Below are 18,561 nucleotides of genomic sequence, written 5' to 3'. Positions count from 1 at the left end.
CCACTATAATTATCTTATCTGAGCTAAGCACTAAGTCAGACAAAAGGTCTGAAAATTCACAGAGAAACTCACAGTAACGACCAGGTGGACGATAGATAATAACAAATAAAACTGGTTTTTGGGACTTCCAATTTGGATGGACAAGACTAAGAGACAAGCTTTCAAATGAATTAGAGCTCTGTCTAGGTTTTTGATTAATTAATAAGCTGGAATGGAAGATTGCTGCTAATCCTCCGCCCCGGCCTGTGCTACGAGCATTCTGACAGTTAGTGTGACTCGGGGGTGTTGACTCATTTAAACTAACATATTCATCCTGCTGTAACCAAGTTTCTGTTAGGCAGAATAAATCAATACGTTGATCAATTATTATATCATTTACCAACAGGGACTTAGAAGAAAGAGACCTAATGTTTAATAGACCACATTTAACTGTTTTAGTCTGTGGTGCAATTGAAGGTGCTATATTATTTTTTCTTTTTGAATTTTTATGCTTAAATAGATTTTTGCTAGTTATTGGTGGTCTGGGAGCAGGCAGCGTCTCCACGGGGATGGGGCAATAGGGGGATGGCAGGGGGAGAGAAGCCGCAGAGAGGTGCACAAGACCACAGCTCCGCCTCCTGGTCCCAACGCTAGACAGTCACAGTTTGGAGGATCCCAAAAAATTGGCCAGATTTCTAGAAATGAGAGCTGCTCCCTCTAAAGTGGGATGGATGCCGTCTCTCCTAACAAGACCAGGTTTTCCCCAGAAGCTTTGCCAATTATCAATGAAGCCCACCTCATTTTTTGGACACCACTCAGACAGCCAGCAATTCAAGGAGAACATGCGGCTAAACATGTCACTCCCGGTCTGATTGGGGAGGGGCCCAGAGAAAACAACAGAGTCCGACATTGTTTTTGCAAAGTTACACACCGATTCAATGTTAATTTTAGTGACCTCCGATTGGCGTAACCGAGTGTCATTACTGCCGGCGTGAATTACAATCTTACCAAATTTACGCTTAGCCTTAGCCAGCAATTTCAAATGTCCTTCGATGTCGCCTGCTCTGGCCCCCGGAAGACAATTGACAATGGTTGCTGGTGTCGCTAACTTCACATTTCTCAAAACAGAGTCGCCAATAACCAGAGTTTGATCCTCGGCGAGTGTATCGTCGAGTGGGGAAAAACGGTTAGAGATGTGAACGGGTTGACGGTGTACACGGGGCTTCTGTTTAGGGCTACGCTTCCTCCTCACAGTCACCCAGTCAGCCTGCCTTCCCGACTGCACGGGGTCTGCCAGGGGGGAACTAACGGCGGCTAAGCTACCTTGGTCCGCACCGACTACAGGGGCCTGGCTAGCTGTAGAATTTTCCACGGTGCGGAGCCGAGCCTCCAATTCGCCCAGCCTGGCATCCAAAGCTACGAATAAGCTGCACTTATTACAAGTACCGTTACTGCTAAAAGAGGCCGAGGAATAACTAAACATTTCACACCCAGAGCAGAAAAGTACGGGAGAGACAGGAGAAGCCGCCATGCTAAAACGGCTAAGAGCTAGAAGCTACGCTAAGCTAGCGGATTCCCAAACAGGGAATCCAACACTAGACAGGCTGTGGAGCAGCACAGGTAACGCACGACAACAGTGCTAAAATAAAATAAAAATCCACTAGACAGGCTGTGGAGCAGCACAGGTAACGCACAACAACAGTGCTAAAAAATAAAATAAAATAAAAATAAAAATCCACAGGACAGGCTGTGGAGCAGCACAGGCAACGCACAACAACAGTGCTAAAACAAAATAAAAATCCACTAGACAGGCTGTGGAGCAGCACAGGTAACGCACGACAACAGTGCTAAATCAAAATCCACTGGACAGGCTGTGGAGCAGCACAGGTAACGCACGACAACAGTGCTAAAACAAAATAAAAATCCACTAGACAGGCTGTGGAGCAGCACAGGTAACGCACGACAACAGTGCTAAATCAAAATCCACTGGACAGGCTGTGGAGCAGCACAGGTAACGCACGACAACAGTGCTAAAACAAAATAAAAATCCACTAGACAGGCTGTGGAGCAGCACAGGTAACGCACAACAACAGTGCTAAAAAATAAAATAAAATAAAAATAAAAATCCACTGGACAGGCTGTGGAGCAGCACAGGCAACGCACGACAACAGTGCTAAAACAAAATAAAAATCCACTAGACAGGCTGTGGAGCAGCACAGGTAACGCACGACAACAGCGCTAAATAAAAATCCACTGGACAGGCTGTGGAGCAGCACAGGTAACGCACGACAACAGCGCCAAAAAAAAAATAAAATCAAAATCAAAATCAAAATCCACTGGACAGGCTGTGGAGCAGCACAGGTAATGCACGACAACAGTGGTAAAAAATAAAATAAAAATCCACTGGACAGGCTGTGGAGCAGCACAGGTAACGCACGACAACAGTGCTAAAAAATAAAATAAAAATCCACTGGACAGGCTGTGGAGCAGCACAGGTAACGCACGACAACAGTGCTAAAAAAAAAACACTGTTTTTTCACAAACTGTTTTCTGTTACTTAAGTAGCTTCTCACCCAGTGCAACACCAACCTCCTGATCCCATACTGTTCAAGTTTATTGATTAATATGTCATGACTGATTGTATCAAAAGCCTTTTTAAGGTCTATAAATATTCCAACTGAATGTAATTTGTGGTCTATGGTGTTTGTAATCTCCTCAACTGATTCTATTAATGCAAGTGATGTTGAACTATGTGCTCTGAATCCATATCGACTATCAGTAAGTAATTTATGTTTGTTTATGAATTTGTCTAATCTATTATTGAATAACATTTCTAATAATTTGGAAAATTGTGGAAGCAAAGAAACAGGTCTATAATTTGTGAATTGGTGTCTATCCCCAGTCTTATACAGCGGCACAACCTTAGCTATTTTCATTTGATAGGGAAATTTACCGGTTTGAAATGATAAGTTACAGATGTATGTTAATGGTTCTGCAATCCATTCAATGACCTGTTTTACCACCACCATATCAATTTCATTTAAATCGGTAGATGTTTTGTTTTTACAATTATTCACAATGTCTGTAATTTCTTTTCCATGCACTGCTGTAAGGAACATTGAACAGGGATTTCTTTCTATGAGATTATTATCCCAATCCTCAGGTTGGGAATCGGGAATTTTTTCTGCCAAGCTTGGTCCAATATTTACAAAAAATTATTAAAACCGTTGACTACCTCATCCTTATTTTCCTTCTTAACATTATTATCAATGAAATACTGAGGGTAACTCTGTTTTTTGTTACCATTTTTGATAATGCTATTTAATATATCCAATATTCCTTTAATATTGTTTTTGTTATTATATAATATGTTACTATAATATTCCTTCCTACATACCCGTATAATATTAGTTAATCTATTTTTGTATTTCTTATATCTATTTTCTGCCTCTTTAGTCATTAGTTTTATGAATTCTCTATACAGTGTATTTTTCTTCTTACATGCATTTCGTAACCCTTTCGTCATCCATGGTCAATCTTGGATTTTTTGTTTTCTGTAGTCTTGTTTAATTGGACAATTTTTATCATATAATGATGTAAATATTTGTAAAAAAGTTTCATATGCACTATCAACATCACTTTCACTGTATACCTTTTCCCAGTTTTGCTCCTGTAAATCCTTCTTTAGTGTGTTCATGTTTTCCTCTGTCCGCACTCGCCTGTATTTTATTTTCTCCTCTGGCTGATTCCGCCGATGGTTTCTATTATAAACGATGAAAACTGGTAGATGGTCACTAATGTCATTGATTAATAATCCACTCACAGTATTATTCTCAATATCATTGCTGAATATATTATCAATTAAGGTAGCACTATGGGATGTAATTCTGCTTGGCCTGGTGATTTTTGGATATAAACTCATACTGTACATTATATTGATAAATTCATCTGTTATTTTATGCTTATTTGGATTGAGCAGATCAATATTTAAGTCACCACAAATGAACACAGTTTTTTTATTAGTTTTTGAGAACGTTTTTCCCATACAGTCAGTGAATGTTTCAATACTAGATCCTGGTGCTCTATATATACAGCTGACATACATTTTTGCTTTTTTCTTCACATATTTCAATAGTTATGCATTCTAATAAGTTATCAATCACAGTTGTCATATTGTCTACTATTTTATAATCTATGTTCTTATCCACATACACAGCCACTCCTCCTCCACTCTTATTCTGTTTACACAATTAAATTCCTATCCATCCAGTTCAAAATCCATTCCTTTATCTTCATTGATCCATGTTTCTGATATAGCAATTATGTTAAATATTTTTTTAAATTGACTTAAATATTCTTTAATGTTGTTAAAGTTTGCATACAGACTTCTGCTGTTGAAATGGATTATTGATAATTTGTTATCCGTTTTAATGATCCGATTGAATTGTTCATCTGTATAATAACAACAACTGTCATTGATATTTGAGAAGAAATTATTGTCCGGGTCTATATCGTGCTCCAAGTCCAGTACATTGTGGTCTGTGTATTTAAATGTTCTCAGTTCTAGTTTTCCATGATCAGCAATCCTTTGAGTTATATCCTTCTTGTCTCCAGATGTAGATGATGTAGTAGATGAATAGGTTCCTCTGGTCTGTGTCATGGTGTTGTGATGTGTTTGTGTCCTCATACCTTATTGGTCATATTTGGCTAGTTCCTCGATTTTCCTGATTACCATAACCTTCGCTTGTTCTGGTGTTCCGTTCAATTTGATGAATGTTTTGCAGTTGGATGTCCATGTCTGTTGAATTTTTCCCTGCTTTTTTAAGAAACGAGCTTTCCTGGCGATGTCCGCGTTTCTTTTGGTCAGATGTTCATTGATGAATACGTTTGTTCCTTTGAGTTTCCCTCCCTGTTTTAACAATGCCATTTTATGTTTTCTGTTGACAAACCTCATTATAACAGCTCGCTTGTCTCCATCCTCTCTCCTGGGCAGGGGTTGGCACGCTTCAATGTTATTACAGTCCATTTGAATACCTTTAGATTGCAGGAAGTCAGCCACCTGTTGTTCCACTGAGCTGGCCTCCTGCTCACTGGCCTCCCCTCCGCTGTCTTCTGACACCGCCCGTGCGTAGGATCGAGGTTTAATATGAATTCCTGTAATAATAACGTCGTTCATCCTTGTGTACTGTTCCAACTCCGCAACACGGTTCTCCAGGTGCACCAGACGCCGGTCTTTCTCGGCATTCTGGATCCGGAGAGCCTTCACTTCTTCCACCAGCTCCATAATGGATTTCTGCTGCATTTTAACAACAGAGATTTCCTCAGACAAAAAGTCCAGGGACTTCTTGATATCGTCTCCCTCCTCCTCCGTCAGTGCCTTCTTCGGACCCATGGTCAGATAAATCCGCGCTGGCGCCTTGGGCCTCGGTAAAGCCGCGCCGGTGGAACTGCGCTGGCGCCTCGGGCTTCAGGTGGAGCTGCGCTGATGGATGTGCACTGGCGCCTCGGGCCTCGGTGAAGCCGCGTCGGTGGAACTGCGCTGACGCCTCGGGCTTCAGGTGGAGCAGCGCCGGTGTAACTGCCCTGGCGCCTCGGGCTTCAGGTGGAGCCGCGCCGGTGGAACTGCGCTGGCGCCTCGGGCTTCAGGTGGAGCCGCGCCGGTGGAACTGCGCTGGCGCCTCGGGCTTCAGGTGGAGCCGCGCCTGTGGAACTGCGCTGGCGCCTCGGGCCTCGGTGAAGCCGCGTCGGTGGAACTGCGCTGACGCCTCGGGCTTCAGGTGGAGCAGCGCCGGTGGAACTGCACTGGCGCCTCGGGCTTCAGGTGGAGCCGCGCCGGTGGAACTGCCCTGGCGCCTCGGGCTTCAGGTGGAGCCGCGCCGGCGCCTCGGGCTTCAGGTGGAGCCACGCCAGTGAATGTGCGCTGACGCCTTGGGCTTCAGGTGGAGCCGCGCCGGTGGAAAACAATCCAATTAGCTCAACAAGCTAGTACTCCAGGAAGCCTCATGTTATTTTAGCTACCTAGCTTAGCAAGCCTTTGAAGAAACTAGGCTAGTTATTAATTATACAAGTGTAATCTAAGTTTGGAATATGAGCACTTTATGCAGTTTTATATTTGAAAGTATGTACATTTGATAGAATTAACTGCAATGCGTGTTAAAGAGTGTTTTCTGACTATCAGTGTCCCTTGGTCTGGGATTCCATGCACTTTGTGGGGTAAGGATGATTCTGAGAAAGCTCATAACTACACAGGAGGACCTGGTCAATGACCTGAAGAGAGCTGGGACCACAGTCACAAAGATTATATTAGTAACACATGATGCTGTCATGGTTTAAAATACTGCAGGGCAGCAAGGTCCCCCTGCTCAAGCCAGCACATGTCCAGACCCGTTTAAAGTTCACCAGTGACCCAGAGGAGGCATGGGAGAAGGTCATGTGGTCAGATGAGACCAGAATAGAGCTTTTTGGAATCAACTCCACTTACCATGTTTAGAGGATGAGAACAACCCCAAGAAAACCATCCGTGGGGGTGGAAACATCATACTCTGGGGGTGCTCTTCTGCAAAGGGGACAGGACGACTGCACCGTATTGAAGGGAGGATGGATGGGGTCATTTATTGTGAGATTTTGGCAAACAACCTCCTTCCCTCAGTAAGAGCATTGAAGATGGGTCATGGCTGGGTCTTCCAGCATGACAATGACCCCAAACACACAGCCAGGGCAACTAAGGAGGGGCTCTGTAAGAAGCATTTCAAGGTCCTGGAGTGGACTGGCCAGTCTCCAGACCTGAACTCAATAGAAAATCTTTGGAGGGAGCTGAAACTCCAAACCTGAAAGATCTAGAAAAGATCTGTTTGGAGGAGTGAACCAAAATCCCTGCTGCAGTGTGTGCAAACCTGGTGAAAAACTACAGGACACATTTGACCTCTGTAATTGCAAACAAAGGCTACTGTTCCAAATATTAACATTGATTTTCACAGGTGTTTAAATACTTATTTGCAGCAGTAACATACAAATAAATTTTAAAAAAATCATACATTGTGATTTCCGGATTTTTTTTTTTTTTTTTTTTTTTTTAGATTATGTCTCACAGTGGACATGCACCTAAGATGAAAATTTCAGATCCCTCCATGATTTCTAAGTGGGAGAAATTGCAAAATCACAGGGTGTACAAATACTTATTTTCCTCACTGTAACTGGTCTGCTGATGGTTTTCAAAGTTATCTGAAAAGCTAATCCGATATTGAAAACATTAGCTTCGATAATTATCGGTTAGTGGATTAGTGGAACTGTGCCCACCACTGACTAGGTTAGTGGATTAGTGGAACTGTGCCCACCACTGACTATATCTATTAGTTCCATTAAACCTACTGTGATATTAATGACCTCCTCTCTGTTAGAAGCACAGAAAGTTGGTTCATTGCCCTGATTAAATATAAATACACTTTTGGCCACCAGAAATTCTAGTAAGGCCCTACTCCTCAGATTTGTATCTGACCCCCCTCGCCTATGTGGTGAGTGTTGGCATCACAACCAAGCAGGACAGGGAGATGTCTCTCTCTGCAATAGTTAACAATATTACCCATTTCCCTTGATGGTGGGGGATCTGGTGAGTCAAATGGGAGGTAGACAGATGCAATGACCATAGCCTTGTCCTCACCATTCCAGTGAACATTTACTTGAACTGCAACTGTATCTAAAGATATCAGTAAGGCAGTGCTGTGAATCTTACACCGCAAAAAAAATCCTGGACTCCTGCAGGGGACCAGGAATGAATACAGAAACTCTCTCGAGTGTTGGAAGGTCTCGAACCCTCTTAGTTAGGATGACATGGCCCTCCCACTCCGGAACTGCTGAATCAGTTCTCATGAGCCAGTCCAGTGAGGACTCATTAGCGCAGGTTACTGGAAAGGTCCACTGCGCGAGTCCAGTCTCACAAAACCGAGGTGCCTCCTCTTCATGGGGGCACTCCATCTAGCAGGTTTACCAGACCAGCCCTAATGTGCTCTGCCTCAGCAGTAGTGAGAGGTCTTCGCTGGCCACCAGGATAGATAACAACCTGCAAGTCTCCCCACACCACCAGAGGCATGAGAGCTCTTATTCAATTCTTTGTGGGCTGCTGAGCACTCCCCGGCATAGAGCCAACAGCCTGCTTATGCTCACAGGACAAGACAGTTCATTATTTTGGTCTGCGAGACTGAGACAAACAGAAACTAGTGCCAGGCGACACTCAATAGAACGTCCCACAGCAACAGATTCCCCCATTGCTTTGTTCTTCTGCCGCTTTGTTGGACTGTTTTAAACCCGTCAGACACACAGTCTGTGGTCAGATCACATGATGTGGCTGACAAAAAAAGCTAAGATTACCACAGCTGTTGCAGAGGTTAACTTTTTTTTTGTCTTTTCCCTCATACTTTGGTACTTTGAATAAGTAAAATAAGTACATTAATACATGAATAGCCTTAACACATTCATAACATGTAATGAGCCAACAGTTCAACTGTACACTCACTTTCACTTATGGTGAATCTCATTTATCAGAATAATATAGTTTGATATCACAAATCAGGCCTACAGTCATATCCTTGTGTGAAAGGGCCTGTCAGTATGCATTTATATGTGCTCCAACACGTCATTTCAGATTTTTTTCCATTTCGCTTCGTTTGAGTAAAGCCCACTTCCTGGTTGGTTGATCTCTGATATGAAAGTTTATGGAAGGTCATGTGACCTGAGGCTAAGTTTTAATTTGAGCATCAAACTTTCCAATCAATGCACTTTCCAAAACAACTGGTCTGGGATACAACTATGCAAATCTGTGCATCCCAGACCAATTGTTTTAAGTTTTTTAATCTAATTTGATTGGACAGTGGACAAATCATTCACGTTAATCACAGGAGTTTCACTCACTTGTCACTTGGGTTATAATACCGTCAAAAATTATTGTGCGCCTTCGACCACCACATCTCTTTGTTGCAATCACAAATGCACCTAGTTTTGTCTTATTTTGTCTGTGCTTTTGCAATCATTGCATGATCTATATACATAAAGGGCTACGTCTGTCTGTCTGTCTATCCGGGATAAACTCCCAAACTATAATATGTAGCCCTAAAAACTATATATTCTGAATCCTCATGACATGGGGAACAAACTGGTACCATTTTTTAAAAAGTTGAACTGAAAATTACCCCCCAAATGGCCATTTATGTAAGACCATACAGTGTTGTACCATGTGTGATAAACTCCCAAACTATAATATGTAGCCCTAAAAACTATATATATTCTGGATCATCATGAGATGGGGAACAAACTGGTACCATTTTTTTAAAAGTTGAACTGAAAATTACCCCCAAAATAGCCGGTTGTGGGTATGACCAGGCAGATTCAAATTTCCAGCCCTGTATATGTGTTGCCCATCTCTGTTTATTTAATCCCTTTCTACAGCATACTCAGCACAGCAGAGCCACAGCACACTCAGCAAAACAACAACATGCTTAGGCTGAAGCTGTGGGTATGACCAGGCAGATTCAAATTTCCAGCCCTGTATATGTGTTGGCCATCTCTGTTTATTTAATTCCTTCCTTAAGCTACTTTATGTTCTTAACTGTTAAGCACCTGACTGTCCTGTACAACCCAGTTTGTGTTCCTGTCTGAATACATTCATTTTATGTTTGTAAAATTGCAATGTAAAACCAGTGAAATACACTACTACCTCAATTTTGATTCGCTGATATTTACATTTATTGTTACCTACCTTTCGTGTGTAATTTTGTTATAAATTTGATTGCAAAACAAAGTCTGCATGAAGGACTTCAAATGTGTTTGTCTTTTAACCAAGTATTTCCTCTTAGTTTGGAGTCCACCTCTTATAGTTCTGCTGGACAAACTTTAGCCCATTAACTATTATATTTATAAGACATCAGCATTACAAAAACAAATTTTGGCAATTGTTTTGATTAAAATGATTGGCATTTGGCTTATGTCTAAAACAGGTTAACCCGGGCAGCGCCAGGTACCCCAGCTAGTATCACATAATTCAATGCAAAGATCAGAGCAGAGCACTCTTTGGAATCTAAAAATCTAAAATGGAATCTAAAAGTGCACTTCCAAGCTTTGAATCAGTTTTTCACAGATTAAAAAACAAGAAGCCAACTGTGAGAAGCTAACTGAAATAAAACACAGTTATCTTGATAATATTAGATATCAAGGTGGGAGATTGAAGCCAAAGCACTCTAGAAAACTCAAAGCTTTGACCCAAAGCTAGTCTCTCAGCCTGAATTCAAAGCAAGAAGCAGATAGTTAACAGCATGCAGCAACTTCAACAATGTTCATCAGCTTCATCAAATGAGTTTTTAAAGCATTTAAATGATTAAAATACATTAGACATACTCCTACATAGCCTAGCAGAGTCATAATAATAATAATAATAATAAGATCTGAATGCCATCCTGAACAGTTTATAGAGTTTCTATGCTGTGATCGTTAAATACATGGATTGAAATAATAGCAGGTTTGTGGTTTTTGAGTACAAATAAAGATACACTCAGTTGCCGGTTTATTGGGTACACCTACTGAAAAGTAACATAGCTCTGCAGCAAATCTCCCTTCATGAAGAAGATGCACCCTCTAAAAAAGCAATACCACCAGCAGCCACTGATGAGCAGGTAGCAATTACACAAATGTGTTTAACAAGTTTTAGCTAGTTCTAAATTAAAAAAAAAAATCCCTGCTGAGTATCTGAGTGTTAATGGTTTATTTGGGTTAAATCAAGTAATCTGAAGATGACTCTTTGGCTGTGAGAAATACTGATCAGCACTGAGCTCTCACAAGAGCTCTCATGCCTCTGGTGGTGTGGGGAGACTTGCAGGCATGGAATGCAGTATTCTAACATTTCCAGCCTCACGGGAGGCTGGAGCCTATCCCTAACCATTTTAAGACATTCTAAAACTTTTTTTTAAATAGATTAGTAGTTAGTTGTAGGTCTTACTGAGCATTTACAGTTAGCCAGATTTCCATGTTTTGTTCAGTGTGTTTTGCTACTTACAATATGAAGCAGTTTCAAGACATCCACAAATCTAAAAATAAATAAATAAATGAATGAATGAATGAATGAATGAATAAGGCTGAGAAGTTAAATATCTTATTATGGTATATTAGGATAACTGAACAATTCTGCAGGGATGGGGGGGGGGGTGCTCTTACACTCTCTCAGAGGTCATGATTTCTGTGGCGATCTGGCGCAGTCTGTTCTTCAGTCTTCTCTGGGTCTACATCAGGCACAAAACAGAATTAGTCCACAGAATAACAATACCCGCCAACCCTGTGGTGTCCCACAAATGTTATTCTTTATTATCATACATACTGTAAATCTACATGTACACACAGACACACATACACAAATACATACAGCAGGTAAAATAAGTATTGAGCATGTCATGTATTCTCCATGTACATATATTCCTAAAGGTGATATTGACATGAAATTTTCACCAGATGTCAGCAACAACCCAAGTAACATATGAGGTCTGTCAATAAAGTAACGGTCCTTTTTATTTTTTTCAAAAACTATATGGATTTCATTCATATGTTTTTACATCAGACAAGCTTGAACCCTCGTGCGCATGCGTGAGTTTTTCCACGCCTGTCGGTGACATCATTCACCTGTGAGCACGCCTTGTGGAAGGAGTGGTCCCGCCCCCTCGTCGGATTTTCATTGTCTGGAAATGGCGGAATGATTTGGACTTTTTTTCCCATCAGAATTTTTTCAGAAGCCGCCTCCTTGAGCCACGCCTGAGTGGGGGAGGATATTGCATGAGCTTGGTGGTCAGGTCTGAAACTATGGGGCTTGGTCAGGCTCAGCCAGAAAACAAAAACAACAAACATGGTATTGCCTCCATGTGGGCTTACTACCCAGACTGAGAGAGTAAAGGGTCTGGTGAGCTATTCTGCAGGCAGTAGATGGGGCAAATGCCTACACAGTCTGAATATACAGCACCAGTCAAACATCTTCCATTTAATTGAATGGGAAAGTCTGTCCAAAATGCTGAAACACTTTCTCATTTGACACTCTGAATGTTCATTCAAAGACAGTAACTACAACTAAAATAGTTGGGTTAGCGATAGTTAGTGAGTTGGGTTATATTTCTGAGCATATGGCAAAACCACAGCCATCAATCTTTACAATTTCTGCTGCTCACCAACATCTCTCGCTGCTCAGGGTCTCCTTTACTTGAGGTGGAGCTTTGATTATAGTCCTCATCAAAGCTGTCGTCGTCAAAGCTGTCGTCGTCAAAGCTGTCGTCGTCAAAGCTGTCGTCGTCAAAATCGTAATCAACAAATGGCTCAGTATCCAGCAGGTCTTCATACTCATCAACTGTGCCTCTGTCAAAAAGGTAGGATGTTACAACCACAGAACTCAGACATACGTGTAAGAACATCTTTTTTAAATGTACAGTTGAAGCTGGAGGAATTTAACAAAAACTGTGCCAACACCACCAATCACAATAACATTTGTACAATCAAACACGAGAGAAAGAGTGTAACTGAAAGAAAGTGAAAAGTATGATAGCTGCCAAAATTACTTGGTGCATTGTCTGTACATCATTTAAAATCTGTTTGCAGTATTCTAACATTTCCAGCTCTCAGAAAATGGTTGGGATGGTGGGAAACATGGGAAGGAGAGCGCTCTGGCCCAACTTGAAAAAGCACAGTGTACAGTAATAAACACAAACTTTCTGCCTCAGGTCCAAGAACAGCTGCTTGGGTCAGTGCTACCAAGTCAACACAACAGAAATTCACACACACACACACACACACACACACACACACACACACACACACACACAATATTCCACATCAAAACAATACTGAATATTAATTAAGCAACCCAGCTTTAACCATGTAATAATTATGAGGTTAATCATATTATGTCAGCTGCTGCAAGGCTGTTACAGTAAGTAACTTGAAACACCGTGCCAGTTAAACTGCCCAGGCAAGAATGTCAAGCAGTGACAGTCTGTTACGCCTTCTCAACTTTCCCACAGTAGACATAAAACATATTTGGGATTGTTAGAGATTTTAATGCCTTTATGCCAGTGAAGGGGAGGAAGAAAAAAGAATTTCATCTTGTTATTGTTCTAATTATTCCATTTTAACTCAAAGCAAAAATAAATCTCTACACCATTATCTACATTAAATAGAAATATCAAAGCTAAAACAATGGAATTCATAAATACTGTCTGTTGCATAAACAGTTATACAACTTCACGGTGGAGTAGAACAGAGGATAGCCAGAGACACCAATAACTTTCAGAGTTGTTGTGGGTGTCTTAGTGGCTTCCCTCATGAGTCTCTTTCTTGCATGGTCACCCAGGTTTTAAATACTGCAGACTCCAGATAGATTACCATACCGTACTGTTCATACTTATTAACAGTGGTGGGCACAGCTAACCAAAGAGTTAGCTTCAATAACCGCTAATCTGCTAACTGAAATGTTAACTTTTATAATGCTAAACCGATAAACTGCAAAAAAGAAACAGTTTAGCAAAAGTTACAGCTAACCGCTAACTTTTAGTATTGACTCTGTACACTGTTGACTACTGATAAGCCAGTTTCAAGTTTAAGCAGAGCAGGGGCTTCTGAGTGAATTCAAAGGCGATCAAAAACCCAAAAACAACAAGCCAGAACTTTTGTCTTTATGCACCCTGGCGGCTGCTGTAAGGAAGTGTCATTTACTTTTCACACACAACAACACAAACAGTGGCAGGAGACATTAAAAGCAAGGCACTTTTCACTCATGGTTTCATTTATAAACAAAACTAATTCCAGACAGTTTATTGACATTAACAGCAACTCTATCATTTTTCAAAGTGGAAATATCGCACATATCTTTTAAAGTAATGTGCTAACTCTGAAGGTTTGAGCGTTAACCAACACACACGCCAAAATGCATTATGGGAAATAAGTCGACTCTCAATCACACACACACACACCCTCCCCAAAATGCAAAGAACACTGCCAAATCTTATTTTTTAAAAAAAGATTGATAAATAACTACCTCTTGTCACCACCATGCTTCAGTAGATGTCCCGTGCCTCTGTCCATTGGCTCATACAGTTCCTCAGCAACATGCATGGATGCTCGACCACCATGTTTCAGTAGATGTCCAGTGCCTCTGTCCACCGGCTCATACAGTTCCTCAGCAACATGCATGGATGCTCGACCACCATGTTTCAGTAGATGTCCAGTGTCTCTGTCCATTGGCTCATACAGTTCCTCAGCACTGTACATGGATGCTCGACTTCCTAGAGGCAGTGAGGTCTCATAAACAGATTCTTCCACCCATGTACCAGTCTTATCTCTATCCAGTTTTTCATTAATTCCCATCGGTTGATAGGAGAATCTATGTTCATTCTTGACATACTCCTTGATGTTTTGTGGTCTGTTTTTGCCTCCATTTGGACACATTTTCGTATCGTGCCTAGCACTGTCTGGCATCTGGCCTTCTATCCACATCACTTGAACCCAGGACTTTTTTGAAGTGAAGAATGGATGCTTGCTTTGACTAACAGGTCGGTTTATGACCGGAACAGATACACTGACAGACAGAGATGAGTTGTTTGTCTCCTCTGGTGATATTTTCACCTCTTTGACATTCACTTTGGTTCCTCTTTGGTTTATCTCTTTCCTCTCCTCCACCTTTTCCATATAGGAAACCACAGCTTTCCTGGGTTTCTGTGGCAAAGAGACAGGCTTCCTAGAGGATGCTGGGACTGGTTTGGGAACACAGGACGTCTGTGTTGACCTACAAGGATCTTCCTGAGCACTCAAAGGTATTATGTTACCCTTTGCCTCATCACTCCACGCTATGTGAGAAACAGGAGGTCTAGGACTGGAAGTGTCAGTGTTTGTGTGTGGACTTTTGCCTATAGTATGCATCTCTTGGAGAGGTTGATTGTAAATAAGGTAATTATTGTTGGATCCTCTCTTTTGATCATTCTGTTCAGGATTAGTGTTTGTCACATGACTTGTAGTGCTGTCCATTTCCTGTCTATTGTTGTTCAGGCACGATGGAGCTTTCGGACACGGTGTTCTGTTGGCTTCAGCTTTACCTTTGTACTGCATTTTCTCAGTTTGGTCTACATTTGCAGACAAGCCTGGCCTCTGGGGCAGGACCAGCTTTGGTTTAGGTGCCACAGGTGGGGTTGGCTTCTGCATGGCTGACAAAAGAAAGAAACAACAACACAAGTGTTACAAATTTTGTGCAATGGTTTCATCTTTATATCAGAGCCTGTCTACTCTGGCTAGAAATAGAGATGATACAAGGCAAAACATGAGATATAAATTTGGTTTGGCAAAATAACACTATTCAAAACATAACACTTTCACAAACCTGACACTTAACTAAACTGACTAAACCAACTGAAGTAGAAAAATGCAATAAATCAATAACACTAACAACACTGTTAAACTATATGAACCACAATAACAATTAAATCTCCCAAACCCCGAACTCCCATGGTGCACTGCAGCACAACGACTGTTCACTGTGTTAGCTAATAGTGCTAATTTCTCAAAAAATATTAATCCTATCAGCTTTCAGTTTTCACAGCATTCATCCTTGACCCAAAATATATAGGCATACCAAACGGCAAATGCCAGATCTCCCCAGTTTCTCCGTGATCAAAGCCATACACGCATGCACACAGAGTGCCAATCTGAGTGAAGGCAGCGTAACATCAGCTGTTGCTCACTTGAACAATATAATCCAAGATGGTGGAATACATCCCGACACATATATTTCTGTATAAATTTAATATGTTTGGCATTTGTCTCAAATAAGCACTTCAAAGTCTAAAAATGCTATTTTTGTAATTGGATAGTATTCCTGAAGTGATTTACAAGACATACAGAGATGTTAGCATGCTAATTAGCAATACAGAAATGTCACTGTGAAAGACATTGGACTCAAACAAAATCAAGCAAACTCTGGTTCCGTTAAGCAGTCAAGCATGGAGGAAAAGCTCACAGTGACATTGTCGGGTTTTCCTGCTCTTTATAATATGTCATTAAACATTGCCCACAGTATTGCCAAATACCCATGTGCTGGTCACGCCCCAGGAATGTCCATCAAGTGACAAATGCCAAGGTATGGCGTTAGGTATCTAAAGCTCAAAGCCCGTTTGGGCTTTGAGCTTTAGATACCTGCATTTATTAACTGAAAATTTTATATATTTGTTTTTTCTGTGAAATCACAAGGTGAGAATGAGAAAAGGAGGTTGGGGGATGAGGGGGAGCAGTAAAGGTTTTGGAAAAGCATCTGGCACACATACCTATTCAGTCAACAGTTTTAATTCTGTGTCTTTTCCCTGTTCTCCAAACCACAGTTAATAGATTAGCAAAGAGTGTCTTTGAGGGTGATGGTAGGAATTTTGACATAGGAGAATAACATTTAACATTTAAGTCAACTGGTTTTCAAACTGGTTAAGTACCATCTAACATACACATTTTCCAGCTCTCCCTGCTCTGCCACAAGCTGATTAGCTCATTCAGGTGTCTGATAAAATCACCCCTTACACAGGTATGAAGCTCCCTACACATCCCTTCTGCAACCAGAAAATCTTGGAGGACACCACAGCATACTCAAGAAAGGCACAATGCATGTCTAGATAGTATAAAGTACCCTCAGCTTAGCACACATGACGCAATGTCACGATGAAATTTTGACCATTTTCAAAACAAAGGCAGAAGGTATGCTCAAAGATGGCAGAGATGAGGCACAAAGGAGGCACAGATGACGCTATGGTCGGCCAGTGGACAGTCAATGAACACACAATGATGTGGGCAGTGCTGTGATTTTTATGGATAATGTTCATTATAGAGCAAGGTTATTATTGTTGTTGTATTTATAATATAGGCTACCCCAGGTGAATGCAAGGGGAAACGAAATTCATCTGAACAGTCAGTCGCTATTGCAAAAAGTAAACAGTGTATAAGCTATTGACAGATGGGCTTTTCTTATTTTATTTAAAGAGAAGAGATGTGATCAGATGTGAGTGACCTCCATGGTGATGAGTGCTGGAGCGCAGACCCACTAGTGGAGCAGATAACGGAAAAATAACGCAAATGGCGATACAAGAATCAAATTTGGCAGTTTTCTTTGGAATATAGTCTTCAAATCTGCCCGATTTGGTACATAAAAATTCGAGATGGCGTCCATTTTTTCGAACATGGTTGCCAAAATTAACTCACTGAACAGACTTTCCTAAAAGGAAGGCTTACATTTGCTCTGTTACACTTACAATGACATATATAAATCAAATCAATTTTATTTATATAGCACCAAATCACAACAAACAGTTGCCCCAAGGCGCTTTATATTGTAAGGCAAAAGCCATACAATAATTACAGAAAAACCTCAACGGTCAAAACGACCCCCTATGAGCAAGCACTTGGCGACAGTGGGAAGGAAAAACTCCCTTTTAACAGGAAGATTCCAGCAGAACCAGGCTCAGGGAGGGGCAGTCTTCTGCTGAGACTGGTTTGGGCTGAGGGGAGAGAATCAGGAAAAAGATATGCTGTGGAAGAGAGCAGAGATCAATCACAAATGATTAAAAGCAGAGAGGTGCATACAGAGCAAAAAGAGGTGAATAAAAAGAAACACTCAGTGCATCATGGGAACCCCCCAGAAGTCTAAGTCTATAGCAGCATAACTAAGGGATGGTTCAGGGTCACCTGATCCAGCCCTAACTATAAGCTTTAGCAAAAAGGAAAGTTTTAAGCTTAATCTTAAAAGTAGAGAGGGTGTCTGTCTCCCTAATCCGAATTGGGAGCTGGTTCCACAGGAGAGGAGCCTGAAAGCTGAAGGCTCTGCCTCCCATTCTACTCTTACAAACCCTAGGAACTACAAGTAAGCCTGCAGTCTGAGAGCGAAGCGCTCTATTGGGGTGATATGGTACTATGAGGTCTCTAAGATAAGATGGGACCTGATTATTCAAAACCTTATAAGTAAGAAGAAGAATTTTAAATTCTATTGTGGAATTAACAGGGAGCCAATGAAGAGAAGCCAATATGGGTGAAATATGCTCTCTCTCCTTCTATTCCCTGTCAGTACTCTAGCTGCAGTATTTTGAATTAACTGAAGGCTTTTCAGGGAACTTTAAGGACAACCTGATAATAATGAATTATAATAGTCCAGCCTAGAAGAAATAAATGCATGAATTAGCTTTTCAGCATCACTCTAAGACCTTTCTAATTTTAGAGATATTGCACAAATGCAAAAAAGAAGTCCTACATATTTGCTTAATATGCGCATTGAAGGACATATCCTGATCAAAAATGACTCCAAGATTTCTCACAGTATTATTGGAGGTCAGGGTAATGCCATGTTTCTAAGATTTGTGGGGCCAAGTACAATAACTTCAGTTTTATCTGAATTTAAAAGCAGGAAATTAGAGGTCATCCATGTCTTTATGTCTGAAAGACATTCCTGCAGTTTAGCTAACTGGTGTGTGTCCTCTGGCTTCATGGATAGATAAAGCTGGGTATCATCTGCGTAACAATGAAAATTTAAGCAATGCTTTCTAATAA

The 18,561-nt window shown here is 41.2% G+C and overlaps 1 protein-coding gene across 1 annotated transcript in view; it reads right to left on the bottom strand.

The window, feature by feature from the left end:
• The window catches only part of LOC117515556 (FYVE, RhoGEF and PH domain-containing protein 6-like), a 78,820-nt gene that overhangs the window by 39,930 nt on the left and 20,329 nt on the right, over nucleotides 1-18,561 (bottom strand). Inside the window, 4 exon segments of the mRNA XM_034176167.1 lie at nucleotides 11,018-11,048; nucleotides 11,176-11,240; nucleotides 12,171-12,354; nucleotides 14,030-15,191. Coding sequence (XP_034032058.1) covers nucleotides 11,018-11,048; nucleotides 11,176-11,240; nucleotides 12,171-12,354; nucleotides 14,030-15,189 — 1,440 coding nt within the window. The 5' untranslated portion in view covers nucleotides 15,190-15,191.

This window comes from Thalassophryne amazonica, chromosome 8 (assembly GCF_902500255.1).
Source record: "Thalassophryne amazonica chromosome 8, fThaAma1.1, whole genome shotgun sequence".
NCBI classification, from domain to species: domain Eukaryota; kingdom Metazoa; phylum Chordata; class Actinopteri; order Batrachoidiformes; family Batrachoididae; genus Thalassophryne; species Thalassophryne amazonica.
The sequence above is the reverse complement of the archived record's forward strand: the minus strand, read 5'-3'. Positions and strand labels throughout refer to the sequence as shown.